At 31.5% G+C, this 19,399-nt stretch overlaps 2 protein-coding genes across 2 annotated transcripts; both read right to left on the bottom strand.

Annotated features, from left to right (window-relative positions):
- Window positions 1–283: 283 nt before the first annotated feature.
- Window positions 284–10,882, bottom strand: ninaB (neither inactivation nor afterpotential B). The gene is made up of 14 exons (XM_077430270.1): window positions 10,725–10,882; window positions 10,535–10,646; window positions 3,863–3,974; window positions 3,639–3,785; window positions 3,453–3,563; window positions 3,236–3,333; window positions 3,074–3,157; window positions 2,919–2,999; window positions 2,716–2,840; window positions 2,457–2,633; window positions 1,820–2,024; window positions 1,687–1,748; window positions 724–822; window positions 284–644 (listed from the first exon to the last, which is right to left on the bottom strand). The coding sequence occupies exons 1-14, from the start codon at window positions 10,725–10,727 to the stop codon at window positions 471–473; spliced, it is 1,590 nt and encodes a 529-aa protein (XP_077286396.1). The 5' UTR covers window positions 10,728–10,882; the 3' UTR covers window positions 284–470.
- Window positions 10,883–14,594: 3,712 nt separating this feature from the next.
- Larp7 (La related protein 7) lies at window positions 14,595–18,120 on the bottom strand. Its single transcript, XM_077430000.1, has 7 exons — window positions 17,487–18,120; window positions 17,209–17,376; window positions 16,795–17,124; window positions 16,566–16,715; window positions 15,252–15,429; window positions 14,933–15,165; window positions 14,595–14,855 (listed from the first exon to the last, which is right to left on the bottom strand). The coding sequence occupies exons 1-7, from the start codon at window positions 17,766–17,768 to the stop codon at window positions 14,640–14,642; spliced, it is 1,557 nt and encodes a 518-aa protein (XP_077286126.1). The 5' UTR covers window positions 17,769–18,120; the 3' UTR covers window positions 14,595–14,639.
- Between the last annotated feature and the right edge of the window lie 1,279 nt (window positions 18,121–19,399).

The raw sequence follows: 19,399 nt of genomic DNA, 5'->3' as shown, positions 1-19,399 counted from the left end.
TTTATATGTCCGTTGATGGTGAAGTTTTAGGTTTTGATATTTCTATGATTTGAAAAGATGTATTTTATATAACATTAGATTTTTTTATTTTATCAACATTATATTCGCAAGAACTAATGAAAAATATTTATGATGTATCATTATGAATTAATTATACGTGCATACTTATACGTATGTATGTATTTGCCAACCTGTGTTGCATTTTTAAATGTAAATTTTGTACATACATTTCATCATAATTTATGCTTGTGGTGTAAGGGATTAAAAATAAAATAACTTTTTTTATACGTCTTAATTTTATTTCCAAACATCAACACTAAACATTAAAATACTAATGTTTCCACATCAAACTTTTTAAAAATATGTAATGTACACTGAACATGATACGAGATCATTATAGACCTACATATGTATATAATTGCATCTAATGTACAATTTAAATCAATCGGTCACTATGTTAATCCACACTTTCAAGTAGATGGCAAGAACCATCCATGCAAGCACTTGGGTACCGGAGACGGTGTTACAAATGTCGTCCTCGCCACTTCTTTTAAAGATTTTGCATCCAGTACCAACAAACCTACTTCGTGGCTACGGTTTTGACCCCAAACTAAAGCAGCAACGACAACACCATCATCCTCATCCTGCAAAAAAAGGGACATGCTATATATATGAACATCATTTACATACCGATCGTAATTTATGCATTAATAATAATTTTACCACAGCATTAGGTCTGGGTATAAATATAGGTTCACTCGGATAGCAATTTTTTTCAGACCACGTCATCTTGTTTTTGTTCACTGCATCAACTTTTATTAACTGCAATTTAATTCAAATTAAAATCCAAAGACCATTACTAGAGACACGTATTTTGGGCATCTATTTTTGTCGTTTTTACCATTTTAGCGTTTAGGGGATTCGTTTTTGAGATTCGTGCGACGATCGGTAACAATTATATTGTATTTACTAAAATACCTTTCAGCATCTACACTATTGACAGGACACCAAATAGATTTTAGAGCTGCACAACCAAACACTTCATATTTAATTTTTGTTGCCATCAATAATAGCAATACATCCGGCGTGGATTCACTATTTATATTCTCTATTAATTGTCTAAAACTGTGCTGACATCTTTCCAAACATTGAGCTTATGTTAATACATTAAACAATGGCAGGTTTCTAAAAAACGAAACTGTTTCTTTAACATTAATATTAGATTTTGTACTTGCCACAGATGGATCGAATAGTAACTCAATGTTTGGAGGAATAGATTTGTCTCATTTAGTCTAGTTTTGAGACGCTTTTTTGAGCAGCTTTTGGATACACAGCTCCAACTGTCTTCTTTTGTTTACAGTAGTAGACAAAAGCAGTTGCTTGGTTTCGACAGGAAAAACACCGTCTATGGTAAACTGCAAGCTCTGTTTTATCCCCTCAATTTCTTCATATAATAAATGGGCAAAGGATAGGAAGACCCTTCTAAATTGTCTATTAATTATATAAATTTTATGCAAATTTCACTTTTGTTTGTTATTTTAGCATCTATTCGCATATTTTACGAATTTAGCATCTATAAGCATCTATTCCGAATTTTAGCATCATTAAGCATTAATACCAAAATGTCCAAAATACGAGTCTCTAACCATTACTCAATTTTACTATGAAAAGTGTGGTTATAATTACCGTTCCAGGATTCTCAGCATCCACATCGGAACTGATCGCATAGAAATATTGATACGGTCGTCCTAAAAGTTTTGAATTGAGAATTATAATCGTCAGATGGTTTACTTGTATTAGTAATTCTGTTTATTTATACCTAAATACTTATCGTAATTGATTCTTGGAGTTTCACAACCTATAGTAGCTAACAGTTCAGGCGTTACCATTATTTTTCCTCCAGGTAATGTGTAGGCTTTAGCCTCGGATGCTTCGAGTGTGACTTTTTCCCCTTGCAAAGGAAGCACAAATCGCATTGGTCTACCACGAAACATGCTTGCATATTCAGGATTATTCTGCATAGTCTAAAAGTCCATCAGGTTAACATAAATAAATTGTTCAATCTATGAAATTAAGTTACATTTGAAGATGGTTTGGTTAGTCTTTTCATTAACAAATTGTTTTTTAGTAAAAAGATTTAATTAATCTTGAAGCTTTCATTTTAACGCCACATAGGAGTGTCAAGGTTATGGCAGTTAATAGTCTTAAAATGTTGAACATTAATAAAAATTTGAATATAAATTGCCATTCTGAGCTCATATGAGTGACTAAATTTTTAATTCAACAGGACAGGTGGGATGAGGTAATGATGTCATCGATTATATCATGTTGCAGATATTTAAAGGAGTTTTATTGTTAATTTAGTAGGTACATGAAACGTGCTCCGGTATGTATGCAGGTAAGTGATTCCCTGAAAAGGTATTGCTGTAAATTACATACAATAGATAAGTACTTACTTTCATACTATCCACATACATGCATTCGAGCATTGCCGGATCTTTATAACAGCATATATCCACTACAATATGCTTGTCTTTTTCATATTGATTAATTATGTGCAAATAGAAGAATGCTTCCGAGTGAAAAGTCTGCAGTACCTTTCCATTTGAACGTTTGACGATGTGAAATATTGTCTATAAGTATAAGTTTTAATTGGAATATTAAATTCAAACATATTATATATATATATATTTTATGACAAGTTAATTAACTTACATCTTGATTTTTATACCATTTAAAACAACCCATCATTGGTTTATTTGATAATTGCGTTTTCAATAACTTGTAGACAGACACTGATAGAGGCTGTTCAACGACTATATAATAATTTTCCGTTATACCTGAATTGATAATAATCATAATCTTTGAAGCAATAAGGCTCTTAATTAAGGTTATAATTAAATAAAAATAAAGCTTACCAAAAGTATGCATGTATCCAGGATGAAGAGGCCATCTTACAGGAACACTCGCAACTCGATGTGCACTCTCAAACATGTTTCCTGTTTACGCGCACTTGTTAATAATTGTTATATACATATGTATAAGTATATCATATATTGCATTGAAATTTTACCATTATTTTCGTTCCTGGGAAATCTTATTATGTTGTACATTGGACCTTTCTTAGTAATGGCTAATCCTAAATTATAAACATCACCTGAAAGCATGTCGCGTAAAAAGAATTAAAACCTATTCTACTAGGTTGTTATATGTACTTTAAATATACTAAATTTACCATTTTTCATGACGTGTGGATGTGATGTGTGATTCACTATTGAAACATGTTCTGAAACGTTCAATCTCTTTTGTGTTTCAAGCGTTATAGGATCTATTCTGAAATTATCAGTACACATTTAACCAGATCAATAGCTTTTACTTGTATATTCAAACTTACTTGTTTACTTACTTACTTTAAACATTCAAACTTACTTACTTTAAAGATTTAAACTTACTTGTGAATTATAGGACTTTCTGTAAATGTATAGATTTCATCACCAAACGGATACACTGATATCATTGCATTATCTGAATAACCTTCTCCCGGTTTGAATATTGCAGAAAACCTAAATTGTAATTAAATTGGTTCCATTATACTAATTAGTGTAAAGAATGCTTTTTATATTGTTAAATTTACAAACCTGTCAAATATTGAATGACATGGATCCGGTACGGATTCTGTTCCAAATTCAGTGACAACTATCCTTTGAGCAGCGTGATTTTTTTTATATGATTTGGATTGTAAAAATCGACATTGATACGTTGCAAATCCATTAGCAATCTCAAACCTAGAATAAAATATTGTTTATTTTCATTCATAAATGCTATTTAAATGGCGTAAAATTTAAATATAAATAAAATGTACCGATGCAATAGAGCTGAACTATCAAAGAGATGCTTGAATTCCATATCTCCAACTTTAAGTGAGCCTGGACCATTTCTCAGCAATGTTCCATTCAACCAGGGAGGTATTTCACCTATATTTTTTAAATTTAAATTAATAACATTCTATAGCTCATTTTTAAAATATAGAAAAAGTAAAAAGAATTTTGATTGTAATAATGTTTGATCTTTAATGATATAAAAATTTTATGTCCTTGAAATATAGTGATCATTGCAAGTTGATTGTATCATGCAATGAATAAAATACTTATTTGTTGTACAAATTACTCATCACTCAAAAATAGCTACGCCAGCTAAATTTCTCAACTTAGGCCCAAGACTATGCAGTTAACAATAAAACTCGTGCTTAAAGCTACGAGTTGATATTATATCGTTAGCTAAACTTGTAAAACGCAAAAATCCAGTTTTGATCAAAAACAATATACATATTTGTGCTATATTTTAGGACTATTCTAAATCCACTTCTATGTATAATTTTAAAAATTCAAAAAAGCGGAAATAAATTGATAAAGTTGATACCATACTATGATTAACAAAATACGTAGTTTTCATTCTCCTGGTAAATAAATAATTTTGAATTTACGTGTTTTCCAAATTATGGCCATAATATAATATATTAATTAGAACTTTGGACGTATATATATATATATATATATATATATATATATATATATATATATATATATATATATAAATAAAATAAAATTTCGACAATTCTACATACATATGTGTATATTTATTATACATACACGTTCAAATTGAGCATTTTAGAGAATTATGAGAGCATTTTCGATACAAATTGAGCGCAAATGTAGGGAAACTTACACAAGACAAAAGTTCTACTTCCGGTTGTCAGATTTTGTTCCATTTTTTTTTTTACTTAAAATCACTATCAGTATAAATTATACACAATAAATATCAAGAAGATTAAAATAATTTAAAAGGTCAAAATAAAATAATGAAATATTGTTTAAAAAAAATAAATACTACTTCCGGCTAAAGAATTTTGGCCAAAACCTTATCAGCTCTAAGTACATATATTTTCAGCTTGATACGTTCAGGGGTGAGGAAAGAAGGGGACGCGACAATTGGTGCAAGGCCAAAATGTTCAACGACAAAATGTACCCGAAAATTAGTGCACTGACAAAATGTACCCGCGACAAAATGTACCCGCGACAAAATGTACCCGCGACAAAATGTTCAAAAATGTTCAAAATGTTCAAAAATCCTAAATTATCCTATTTTAATGGCAAAAGTAACTTTTTATTGTATTATATTTATCGATGTATATGGTACTTTTTATCGTATAGATCGCGGATGTTATTAAATTATTATAAATTAAAGGTGTTCTCAACCGTACCAACATATACTTATTTAAATTGAACAATTACATTTTAAGCTAATGTCATTGTGACTCATTGAATATCATTTTAAGATGTCATTGAATTAGTATAAATGTCAGGGGTTCTCAACCGTATCCAATATTTACGTATTTAAATTGAAAAAAAAAACTTTCCGAGCGTATGAACTGCAGATTACATTGCATTAGTTTATATGGCAGGGCTTCTCAACCGTCTCCAAAATTTACTTTATTTCAAATGAATAATTTACTTTTTATCGTACACATCGCGGGCGTTATTAAATTAGTATAAATGACAGGGGTTCTCAACCGTATCCAATATTTACGTATTTAAATTGAAAAAAAAAACTTTCCGAGCGTATGAACCGCAGATTACATTGCATTAGTTTATATGGCAGGGCTTCTCAACCGTCTCCAAAATTTTCTTTATTTCAAATGAATAATTTACTTTTTATCGTACACATCGCGGGCGTTATTAAATTAGTATAAATGACAGGGGTTCTCAACCGTATCCAATATTTACGTATTTAAATTGAAAAAAAAAACTTTCCGAGCGTATGAACTGCAGATTACATTGCATTAGTTTATATGGCAGGGCTTCTCAACCGTTCTCAAAATTTACTTTATTTCAAATGAATAATTTACTTTTTATCGTACACATCGCGGGCGTTATTAAATTAGTATAAATGACAGGGGTTCTCAACCGTATCCAATATTTACGTATTTAAATTGAAAAAAAAAACTTTCCGAGCGTATGCACTCCAGATTACATTGCATTAGTTTATATGGCAGGGCTTCTCAACCGTCTCCAAAATTTACTTTATTTCAAATGAATAATTTACTTTTTATCGTACACATCGCGGGCGTTATTAAATTAGTATAAATGACAGGGGCTCTCAACCGTATCCAATATTTACGTATTTAAATTGAAAAAAAAAACTTTCCGAGCGTATGAACTGCAGATTACATTGCATTAGTTTATATGGCAGGGCTTCTCAACCGTCTCCAAAATTTTCTTTATTTCAAATGAATAATTTACTTTTTATCGTACACATCGCGGGCGTTATTAAATTAGTATAAATGACAGGGGTTCTCAACCGTCTCCAAAATTTTCTTTATTTCAAATGAATAATTTAGTTTTTAAGCGTATGTCATTGAATTAGTTTAACACCGAAGACCTCTGTGAGGGACAGTACATATAAGATAATTATAAATTTTAGAGTTAAGTAATTTTAAAATTAGCTTGATAGCTAAGATAATATATAAATAAATAAACGTTGATCGCCACGTTTTATTTTGATAAAACAGTTCCCAGCCAGCGGTCACGTGTACTTCGAGTTTTAACATTGAATGTGACCTTTACGGCGTCTCTAAATCAAATTCACATAATTTTTTTCCAAAATTTTGTTTAAAAATGCAATTATTTTATTTCTTCTGCAAATAAGTCTTCTAGTGTACATTCGCAAGCTATATGTAAAATGAAAGTTTTTTTTAAACTTAATATTTCATTATACAATTATATGGCAAGAATATCAAATATTAATTTAGATAAATTTAATGTATTATTTTACAATCAAGTCTCGAATTACGACTATTAGGATTTATGATGGAGAGATTTTACTTAGTGTTTAACAAAAAACAAATGTATGAATCGGACATTGTATTGGAGAAAAAAGGAGGTATGTAAAAAAGGCAGACATTAGAAATTTACAATAGTCAACCTTTTTTTTTTGGGCAACGGGTTCCTTAATCCCCAGCTAAAATTATTTTTACATACCTCCTTTATGTTTCACATTAATATTGCATCATTTACAACTAACTATTATGCGTAAGAGTTGCATACAAAATTTCATTTTGACATGTAAAAGACACACGATTGATGTAAAATGCAATTAAAATGTAAATGTAAAAAAAATCACGCGCGTTGAATAGAGATGGCAAAACAATAATATATTTTGAAATTAGTTCTATGATTGACAGATGAATTGTCTACACAAATGGACGAAAATATGTAAAAAGACAAATGGGTTATAAAATTTTACTACCCTCATGTTAGAGGCTATTGAATGCATTTTTTTCTTTGCGTAAAACCCTAGGACAATAGGCAAATGGTGGGTTCAAAATCTCTTCAATGTCCTCTTCAACTTCGGTTTGTAGCATTAGAATAATAATTTTTAGCTATTCACAGTTGATAAGCTCGATCACATTTATTATAGAAAAATATACATATATCTATGTAATAAATTTATAATTTCTCTGGTATTATAAAGTTCTAATAAGGTTATCAAGTTAACAATACTGACATATGGAATGTTCGAGACCGAATAATACATAATTATGGAAAAACAGATAACGAAGTGGAAGGCTGCCATATGAAAGTTGGCTATACAATTGGAGCCCAATTTCCAAACCTCTGGAAATTTTTGAAAGCCCTTCAAGGTCTCCAAGCCGAGACCGAGAAGTTAGTAGAAGAACTAAACTCCGGAGTTATGGGAATACAACAGCGGCCGAAATACGTACAATTGGCAGAGAGGATAAAAAACGTCACAGCCAATTGGGCTAATCGACAAAGTTTGGAGACATACCTAAGAGGAATATCGTATAATTTTTAAACACGTTAGTTTTTATTCTAAAATATTATTTCGTTAAAATTTTGTATATAAAATAATATATAACATTCATTTTCAGGTGCGTACACAGGATATTTTTCTCGCAGCAGTCAAGTCAAGGGCGAACAGGGTTCTAGTTTATATATCTAGTCACATACTTACGTATATTATATTTAGTTATTAATTTTAAATCCTTGTATTTTAAAACTAAACTAAACTTATTTAATATGAAAAATATTAAATTCCTTTTAATGTACATATGTATGTATATATCTACATTATTTAAATACTGTCATACCATTTTTTAATCTTACTAATTATGGATTTTTTAATATTATATACAATATTTTTATTTCCTTTTAGTACATTTTTGTATCTTTTTTTTATAAAAGCTTCCTCTTATTATCGATATTCCATCAAATGCACAACGTTTTGCTTATTTATTTCTTATTATTTAAGAATGTATAAATTAAGTCATAATATACTCAAATTTTTTAAATGACATCAATATTTTTTATGCAGCGGTAGCTGTTGATAAGCAATTATATTATAACTAAATATGTCACTGATGTTAGGTATTTTAAATTTTTAATTTAACAATTATTGTTTTAATCTGAAAATTGATAAATTTTGTGTTTTAATGTTTTAAATTTAATGACATGTGCATTTCAACAGTTCGAACTATGATGATTCCATTATTTGAGAGCAGATCACTTTTAATCTTACAATTAATGATGTATTATTTTAATTGAATATTGTTTATTTATTAAAATAAATATTATTACAAAATTAAGTAATAAATTTAAAAATGATTTTAAAAATACATGTCAAATAATGATCTTTTTTCTTTATCTATTTTGTATGCTCATATTATGTTTAAATGATTTTTGTTTTGTTTTCAACTGAATACAACTTATTTCATATGAAGAAAAGATTTGTAATTTTGGCTTTTATTTATTTATTTTCATTATAAGATTTTATATTACGGTTGAGAAGCCCTGCCATATAAACTAATGCAATGTAATCTGCAGTTCATACGCTCAGAAAGTTTTTTTTTTCAATTTAAATAAGAAAATATTGGATACGGTTGAGAACCCCTGACATTTATACTAATTTAATAACGCCCGCGATGTGTACGATAAAAAGTAAATTATTCATTTGAAATAAAGTAAATTTTGGAGACGGTTGAGAAGCCCTGCCATATAAACTAATGCAATGTAATCTGGAGTTCATACGCTCGGAAAGTTTTTTTTTTCAATTTAAATACGTAAATATTGGATACGGTTGAGAACCCCTGTCATTTATACTAATTTAATAACGCCCGCGATGTGTACGATAAAAAGTAAATTATTCATTTGAAATAAAGAAAATTTTGGAGACGGTTGAGAAGCCCTGCCATATAAACTAATGCAATGTAATCTGCAGTTCATACGCTCAGAAAGTTTTTTTTTTCAATTTAAATAAGAAAATATTGGATACGGTTGAACATTTTGAACATTTTTGAACATTTTGTCGCTTAAACATTTTGTCGCGGGTACATTTTGTCGCGGGTACATTTTGTCGCGGGTACATTTTGTCAGTGCACTAATTTTCGGGTACATTTTGTCGTTGAACATTTTGGACTTGCACCAATTGTCGTGTAACCGAGGAAAGAATCGTGGTCACAACATTTTTGACATTTTTCGAAGAGGAAAAATTCCCACTTCCGGTTTATCAAATTTAGTGATTCTTTTCTTATTTTCATCACATTGATACAAAAATTATACTTGAATTATTTCGAAGAGCACACATGCTTAGACGGATGCTTACCAAATTTTGTATATAACTTGGTATTAAACTTAAACTTCTAAATATGACATTTCAGTTCAATAAAACAAAAGGTTTCTGAGAAAAAAAAACATCGATTCCCTATAGTTAAAGTACTACTTCCGGCTTAGAAAAAAATATTTTAAAAATATTCGCGTATAAAATTTATAATTTCTATTACACTTAATTTTTTTTCAGTCTGATTCGATTAGCGGTTTGGGAGATAATTGAATTCAAAAACTTAAATATAGAGGACACCTATGTACATATAAGGGGAGGTACCATTTCCGGTCAACTTAAAAATTTGAAAAACATTTACTGATAAGAATTTAAGATAATATTTTATTAAATATATTTATTAATTATATTTAAGATAAATTTATATTGATAAGAATTTCATTAACCGATACTAAGTTTTAGTTCGATAGGACGAACAGTGTTCAAAAATTCCCAAAATACACTGACACACACACACATTTTTTTCTAGATCATGAAAACGTGATCAGTAATCGATTCCAAGTTCGAATCAGTCAACATCTCGAGTTAAAATTTTCTCATGATCATAAAACTTCATCTATTGTTACTACGTACATAGATAAAATAAAAAACCATCTGAGAATGTCGGCACATCTATGAACTTTAATTTGTTTTAAGTAAAATTGTAAATATCTGATAACCTATATATTTACGTAAGTACTTCCTTAAAAGATATGTAATTTGGACCATTTTTTAATAGATAATTCTTCATCATTTTAAAATTAAAAGCATTACTATAAATGTCAGGTTGATTGATTTGAACTTATTTGTCATGGTGCAATGTTTTTAAAAATTTTAAACATGAATATAAACACAATTTTACCTTTTTGAACACCTTGCATAGGCTGTATAATTTCTTCTTCGCATGACCTTAGCCACACACTAGAATCGCAATTGGGATATAAATATCCTTTAGTATCAACTTCATTGTTATTCTGAAACGATTGAATTAGTTTCATAGTACATATGTATTATTATTACAATCATTGCAGAAAAATCACAATAAAAAATACCATATTGTCCGCTAAATTTTCAATACTTGAAAAATTTGGGAGCGTAAATTTATCCAAATCGATTGTAACCAGATGTCGTATGTATGTAACTGTTTCACGTTTATTTTCAGCAACGAAACGTACGAAGTGACCGAATCGTCTGAAAGCTTCTTTGCGAAACGCGCGCTAATATACCCCACGTCAGGTGTTGTAAACATGTTATTCATACAATAAAAAATTAGCACGGCAACGACGTACGTAAATACATTTTTTTTTCGTGTAATACATATTGTGTGCTCTAGCTGTGAGAAAAAAATCGTTTAACTTATCGCAAATTTGCATTAAATGCAACTAATCGCAGATTCGTGTTCATTAGCCAGCAGAATAGACTAATGGTTAGCATATAATGTTTAAAACTTAACACCCTCGGGCAACTTTTTCTAAGCACCCTTAGAAAAAAATATCTAAATCTAAAATTTTGTATGGCTTTTGGCGCTCTAATTTTAAAATTTAAAGCGTCTTTGACGCATCGAGCGGTGCCTTAACTTATTTGGCGCCGCCCGACCCAGCCCCCCCCCCTAAAACCGGCACTGGTTTAAAGCAGAGTGGCCACGGGTTCAAATCTCATTTTCATTTCAATACCCATTTTCTCGCAAAATCTTGAGTTTTCAGCATTCTCGAATTTCGCTGAATTGTATAAAATGCTGCAAATTTATAAATTTGACCACAAATTTCTCTGTGGATGTTCATTGATATGTATTTGCTGAATCTCGCTGAATTGTTTAAAAATGCTGAAAATGTACAAATTTGACCATAGATGTCTTTGTGGATATAAATTGATATGTATTTATGTACTTTGTATAATACTAATAATATTTCTATGAAATGTACAATGCTTCTGGCCAGGAAGGCGTATTGGGGTTACCTGTTAGGCATTCCTGATATAAATTTAAGATAAAAATAAATTAATTAATTGTCGTATTGCAAGATGTACACAACTTACCTGGTTAAATTTCGATAGTCAAAATGTTATCTAGTGATTGAGTTATCTGTCAAAATTCCATTATTTAATTGCGTAAGAAATATAAAAGGTTGATTATATGCGTTTTGTGTTAATTGGTATTCTGTTCCAACAACTTTTCTAATATCATTTTACGTCAATATTGGCCGATAGATTGCGGTCAATGTAATAGATATTTGCAGTAGAGCAAATTCAATTCTGAAAAAAAATCGCTATTGAGTATCTGGTTCTATGATATGAATTTGTACATATAATATTATAATATGACATCTGATCAACTAGTATAAAGCAGTTCATGTTGATGTTAGATCAATCAAAAACAGAAAGAATTATAAAAAAATTCGGATGTGACCAACCCATGACTTTATCTATGTATATGAAAAGAATACAAATATAAATTTTCAGCTTGATACGTTCATATATTTCTAAGAGGAAAAAATCACACTTCCGGTTTATTAAATTTAGTGATCATCAAATTGAAACAAGAATTATACTTGAATTTTTTCGCGAAGAGCACACTTGTTTAAGGTGCCGAAAAAATTGTGGAAGAAAAATCGAACAAGGGTAAACTATAACTTTCGGTTGACGGATGCTTACCAAATTTTGTACATAACTTGGTATTAAGCTTAAACTTATAGATATAAAATATTAGTTCAATAAACCAAAAGGTTTATGAGAAAAACATAAAAAAAACCTCGATTCTATAGAGTAAATGTATTACTTCCGATTTAGGAAAAAATATTAGGGTATAAAATTTATAATTTCTACTAATTTAAAAAAAAATTTCAGCCTGATTGGTTTAGCAGTTTGGGAGATAATTGAATGCAAAAAGTTAAAAAAAAAAGAGAACACCTATAAGGGGAGGTACCATTTCAGGTCAACTTAAAAATTTGAAAAAAAATTACGCCATATTGATAAGAATTTCAGTAACCGATTTGGTAATCAGTAAAGTTTTAGTTCGACAGTCACAATTCAAAAACAATCTTATTTTGAAGCTTTGGCCTGAAATTGTTTTAAATGGTGCTAAAACTAAGTACTTCGTCAAAAAATGAAGTCTCTCACTAAAAACACAAAAAATGGCATCTGCTACTCTCAACACGTGTACGTAAACTGTTATTGTATTTTGCTCCAATATTCTTAAATTAAAATAATAGCATATCATATTGCCAAAAAATACAGCGCATTAGATATTTAACATGTACATTTGTATTTATGCACATACCTACAAAATTTGCCTGGCGAAATGAAAACGTGACCGTGAAAATGGCCAACACATTAATCCTATTATACTTACGTTAAATGACAAAACTTTTAGTTTCACGTGTACGGAAACGAGTTTGTGAACCATGGCCGCTGTCCTTGACTGTCCTGAATGTAACCTTGGCAATGCGCGAGCCACGTAGGGGGTGTTGAAACTCCACACCCCTCATCCCAGGGGTGGAACAAAACATTCACCGGCTAACGACTTCTATCAATACTACATCACCATCAAAAATACGATATCTAATATATATTTTTTTTTTTTGTAAAAATTATACCAAAAAGTATCTGCATCTCAGAACAATGAAATTCGTTCAAAGTTAATGTATGTACTCTATTTTTTGGCTGTAAACTATCATATATATAAAATCGCTATCAACATTTTTGACCATTGTGGCGCATTAGGAATTCCTGTAATGCTACAATGGTCCAAACTTAAAATAAATCTATATATATATAAAATTGAATGTCTCAGTGTGTCTCGAATAGGCTTCTAAACCACTGAACCGATCACGATGGAACTTTCGGGATTTATTGTATGCATGTCCGGGAAGATTACTGTGAAAAAACCTCTTAATAATAATATTAGTAATTACGATTTTACTGACGCGAAAGTAAAGCTATCCCGCCTTTAACGCATCACCCCCCGAGTATGATAATAATCGCGCCACGCCTACCTCGCATTAGAATGTACTGACCAATCAGGGCCGTACCACAAACACACAGCGGATGGCCCACGTCAACAAATATATCTGTCTGTGGAACGGGAACGTGAATTGCACGCGTTATTGTGGCATTGTGACACATGCCGGGTTCAGATAGTAAATATTTTATATTTTCAGCTAGTAAACACTATGACGGCCGCTGACTCATATTTATATCATGTTGGGTGCGCAACGCTTACTGGCCGCTGACACATATATGATTCACGACTGCGCGAACGGTTTCAGTCCGCTGACATATTTTTGTATCACGTTTTCGTCAATCGTTTGTGGCCGATGATACAATTTTGTATCAAGTTTTCGTCTATGACATATATAGTTCGCGCAGTCGTGAATCGTATATGTATGTATTAGCGGCCAGTAAGCGTTGTGCACCCAACATGATACAAATATGAGTCAGCCGCCGTCATAGTGTTAACCATATTAAATTATTAAATATGATTAATATTAATATTTAATATTTTTTTATTTAATAACTTAATAAAAATATATAAATATTCAACATGATTATTAAATTTTGAGAAAGCAATCTTTATAGTGCGAAATTTTTAAATTGTTATAATATCTGCTTTCGATCTTTCTCACACATTAATTCTCAATCCATACAAAAATACTATACTTGTTCTGTTACATAAAACGATGAATTGAATTTGTAATCACACAGTATTTCCGCACACGCGAGTTCAAGGGTATAAACTGTTTCTTTCCTTCGCATAGGTTATTCTATTGATCCACCGTGAATAAAGGTCAAAGCAACCTGTTGTACACATTATATATATATATTTGTGCTTTCATATAACATGGCTACTCTTTGTATCAATTCAATAGGACATATTGTATCAAATTTTGTTTATATTGTAAGACTCAAATATAAATAAATACACATGATACATATAAAAAAAAAACATTTATTTATATTTTTAGAATTATAATTCAATCATCGAATCGTATATGTCTCCCAGTGTGAGCAACCGGTGCTGTGGAATTGTTAGCATATTGTTGTGCTTTTTGAATGAGACGATCACGTCCTCTCATTGTCCGTTTGCTAGACGATCGTCCCGTCTGCTGACGTCGCAACTCCTCCCAGTACAATCTCTCCTCTTCTCCTGCCAGAACTCTTGCCTCGCTGAATATACCCGACGATGCAAACTGTAAAACAAACGTGACAATCAACACGTCGAGCGAACCCACAATATGAATAGGCATGTACATATGACGCTACATACTTGTTTGGCAGCGTCACTATCGTCCATTCTTATGTATATGTCCGTAGAGCCTTCTTTGATATCGACGTATTTAACATGAACATTCGCTTTTGTCGATTGTTTCAGCTCTTTGACGTTGACGCACGGTTCTGTTAAATGTGCCGTTACAATAACGCCTTCGACAAAAGGTATCTCAGCTGTTGCCGTCGCTTCCGGCTTCGACTCTTGCTCTTCCATTCCTTGTGAAGAGTCTGCTGTAGAATCGAATACAATATAAAGTTAGACAAAACAATTTTGTTAGAGTATACGTAGTCTATTTTTGATTAGATATTTAGTATACCAGGAAATACAGTAGTTGGTAAAGGTCCTCTACTTCCTGGAAGAGTGTGTTGTGTCCTCAGAACTTGTTTCAATGCCTTCATATGTTTCCTCTGCATATGTAAGTATTTATTTCGTAAGACTTTCCATTCTTTCTTTGAAAGTATTTGTAGACCTCTAGCGGCACCTTCTAAGCCTCTCTGAAACAAAAAAAAAAGATAATTAATGTTATTAACATCAAATCAGATAAAAAAAATATTGGGATGTGACCAACCCATGACATTATCTATGTATTTGAGGAATATAAGGTCACAAAACAAAATTAAACATGCATACACATTCACATATACCGGTTATGAGAGCATTTTCGATACAAATTGAACGAAATTTGCACAAGACAAAAGTTCTACTTCCGGTTGTCGGATTTTGTTAATTTTTTTTGTTACTTAAGATCAATATCAGTATTATACACAATAAATATCAAGAAGATTAAAATAATTAAAAATGTAAAAAAAAATGATGAAATATTGGTTAAAAAATAAATACTACCTCCAGTATACGAATTCTGGCCAAAACCTTATCAGCTCTAAGTCAGTACATAAAGAATACAAATATAAATTTTCATCTTGATACGTTCAGGGGTGTGGAAAAAATCGTGGTCACAACATTTTTGACTTTTCGAAGAGCAAAAAATTCCACTTTCGGTTTATTAAATTTAGTGACATTTTTTTTAATTTTATTCACATTGAAACACAAATTTTACTTGAATTTTTTCGTGAAGAGCACACATGTTTAAGGGGTCGAAAAAAATAGTGGAAGAAAAATCGAACAAGAGTAAACTGCTACTTCCTATTGACGAATGCTTACCAAATTTTATAAATAACTTGGTAATAGCTTTAACTTCTAAATATAAAATTTCAGTTCAATAAACCAAAAAATATTAGGTTATAAAATTTATAATTTCTATTACATGTAAAAAAATTTCAGTTCGATTCAGTTAGCGGTGTGGAAGATAATTTAATTAAAAAACTTAAAAAAGAGGACACCTATAAGGGGAGGAACCATTTCCGGTCAACTTAAAAATTTACGTCATATCGATAAGAATTTCAGTAACCGATACTTAGTTTCAGTTCGATAGGACTAACGGTGTTCAAAAAATCCCCAAAATACACAGACACAGACATTTATTTTTAGATCATGAAAACGTGATCAGTGATCGATTCCGAGTTCGAATCAGTCAATATCTCGAGTTAGAATTTTCGCATGATCACAAAACTTCATCTATTGTACATATGTAGATAAAGTAAATATATAGGTACATATGTATATAAATTACTTTTTCTAATTCTTTCCGAGACTTTTTTCTATCTTTCTTCTTTCTTTTACGAACAGGTTTTGATTTTTTTTCCATTCCGTCCTGTTGCTCAGAATTTTCCAGATCATTAGGGGCTTCGGAATACTTAACTTCAATATCCTGTGGAACATCCTGCAACGTTAAAATAAACCTTATAAAACACATCTCAATCAAAATAAAATCAATTATATTAAATTTAATGTTAATTTACAATAACTTCTTCAATAATCGGTGGTTTTTCATTGATAATTTCAATTTTAGCATCTTCCTTGTCGATGATTTCAGTTTCATCATCTTGAATCTTTATTTTTTTGGCTGGAGGCTCTACATCAAAAGTATTATCAATAGCGTCATCCTCTTCATATTTCTCATCATTAGAAAACTGTTCTTTTGAATCTGAATTTCCACTATCATCAAATCCTTGACAGCTTTGTAAAGTCTCAGGTTTGATTGATGTTGGCAACTTACAGCCCATATTAGTGAACGCTTTTATGCATTTTTCAGCGTCTCCAGATTTTTCGAATTCCACAAAGGCAAACCCCTATATATTCATAACAAAGAAATTTGGTATTATAAATTATTTAAAAAAAACTTAAATACTATATATTAAAAGTATTATAAGAACCTTTATTCTGTCAGTCTTAAAATATTTGGGAAGCGATACATAAGCGACAGGTCCATAGGCTTGAAATACGTTTGAAAGCCATCGTAGATCGGCCGATGCAGGAATACTTTCAACATACACAGTTCTAGAGTCAGTGTCGTACGGGAAATACGGATTAATTCTTTTCACCTGATCATTGATTGAAAAATATCTACATTAAAATATATATTTGTCGACGATTCAAACTAAATATAAAACAAAAGATATAAATATATGTATATATATAGAACAAATTGTACCTTTGTACTATCTTCAGATAATTCCAGGAGTGTAGATCCACGCAATGCTCTAGCAATGTCTTCTGTCCTATCAGTCAAAGCTTTTACCTTGTTAAATGTGAGAAAAACATCGAGTGCGACGTATGGATCTTTCGCTGTCAATTGACTCAGAAAGCGATCTTTCGATATGGCAGCGTCGCTAAAATAGAACTCCATTTGTTTCAAAATAGAAGCGTACAATTGCTTCTTTTTATGGCGGTGTCTTTTCTTCTCGACAGTACTCGTATCGTTTTCTTCTTCCATTTATTTAGATAACAATAGACCGCTTGCGATAATAATCGGACTAGCGCGTCAACCGAACAAAGAAAAGGTTGCACGGATCCTAAGCAAAGCAAAAATTCAATTTGCTCTCAAAAACGCACGAACGAAATCCGGCGCATTCAAATTGACACTTGACATAACCATAAAACGTTTACTTCATAATTTGGGCAATTTGGCCGTAAGCTTGTAGTTATAGACTTTTGTAAATTTTTGACCAAATAATATATATGTACATATGTACATATTTTTTTAATAGAACTTTATAGTCGTTGGCCGCTTGATTTTTAATGAAGCCAACTACGTGGTATCCCTAATGGTGCTCCTATTCACTATCAATTGATAGCAATATATTGATTTTCCACTTATCGGCATCGATGCAATATTTTAATCCAAATAACCAACGATTATAGCATCAGGGCTGCATCTACAATATATACAAATGTGTGCAACGCACACAGGCGGCCGAAAGAAATTAAAGGGAAATAACGGGACAGCAGGTATAGCTTCGCTCCGCATATAGTTAGGTATTTTATTTTCTATTATCTTTGCAAATGCCAGATGTATTTATTCAAGGATGTTGAGTATTGGTTGGTAATTGAAAGAACAATGTCCTAGATATAGGATTGAAGGTTAATCACGGCACGGCAATACTCAAGTACTCTCACACAGCAGCTAATGACTAGAGGTAGGATAGCCAAGGTGCCGCTCATTGTTCAATTGTTGTAAATCCTTTGTAAAAAAGGTTCGGCAAACCTTTAACAATGCATTTACAACATTTTAACAATAAACGGCACCTTGGCTATCCTACCTCTACTAACGACTGTGGCCAGCCGGTCGGCCACCAGCGGCAAGCGAACCGGGAAGGTCCGCCTCGTCCGTAAACTCGGCTTTTACCCTTATTTTATGGTAAACGGGTTACATCCTAAATTTAGCTAGCAGTATGAACCCAACCTACACGTTCCGTGCTGCACGTTTGAGTGTGTTCTTACCAATAGTCGATTTATAGTCGACATATAGCCAGCAGTATGGCTCAGTGATAGCGTGTATGTTTAGCACCAAGTGATTATTGGGCTCGAGCCCGCTATACTGCTGGTCAGACTTGGGTGTCGATCGTTTCTTATCAGAGTTTGTCAATTTTATTTGATCATTGTTGGTTCCTTAAAATTGATAAAAAAATCTTCCTACCTGTTGCCACAAATCTTCTGTATTTTTTGTATTAAAAATCTAAAATCCATATATGTCTCAATGGATTAATTCTTTAATTAATTTAATTAATTGTTAGTTTCGTATAAGGCGCATTGGGGTCTTCCTGTCAAGCCTTCCTGGTATATATCTATGTAAAAAAATGTAAATCTTCTGTCGCACGAAAATTCGTCGCACAGGAAAATTGGTCACAAGAAAACCGGTCACACCCAAAAATTGGTCACGCGAAAACTGGTCACACCCAAAAATGAAAAATTGGTGTGGAACAATTTTTGGGTGTGACCAGTTGGGTTTGGTGCAAACGATCGAAAAGCGCCAGACAGATTGAACCACAGATTAACTGGATGGCTGCTTTAAACGCAATTCTCGACTTCACGAATGAAAAATTGTACATCAGATGACGAGTAACC

Source organism: Arctopsyche grandis, chromosome 4, assembly GCF_051622035.1.
Source record: "Arctopsyche grandis isolate Sample6627 chromosome 4, ASM5162203v2, whole genome shotgun sequence".
Classification (NCBI taxonomy): Eukaryota; Metazoa; Arthropoda; class Insecta; order Trichoptera; family Hydropsychidae; genus Arctopsyche; species Arctopsyche grandis.
Note: the sequence above shows the minus strand (reverse complement) of the source record. Positions and strands in the feature narration are given on the sequence as shown.

Excerpts from the sequence above, each read along its gene's own strand:
- ninaB (XM_077430270.1), bottom strand. Across the intron at positions 3,564-3,638 it reads TGTCATTCAATATTTGACAG|GTTTTCTGCAATATTCAAAC; the intron begins GTTTGTAAATTT and ends ATTACAATTTAG. Across the intron at positions 1,749-1,819 it reads CAATTACGATAAGTATTTAG|GACGACCGTATCAATATTTC; the intron begins GTATAAATAAAC and ends CAAAACTTTTAG.
- Larp7 (XM_077430000.1), bottom strand. The coding sequence starts at position 17,768 with ATGGAAGAAGAAAACGATACGAGTACTGTCGAGAAGAAAAGACACCGC. Across the intron at positions 17,125-17,208 it reads TTAAGACTGACAGAATAAAG|GGGTTTGCCTTTGTGGAATT; the intron begins GTTCTTATAATA and ends ATGAATATATAG. Across the intron at positions 15,430-16,565 it reads CTCGGAAAGAATTAGAAAAA|AGAGGCTTAGAAGGTGCCGC; the intron begins GTAATTTATATA and ends TTTTTGTTTCAG.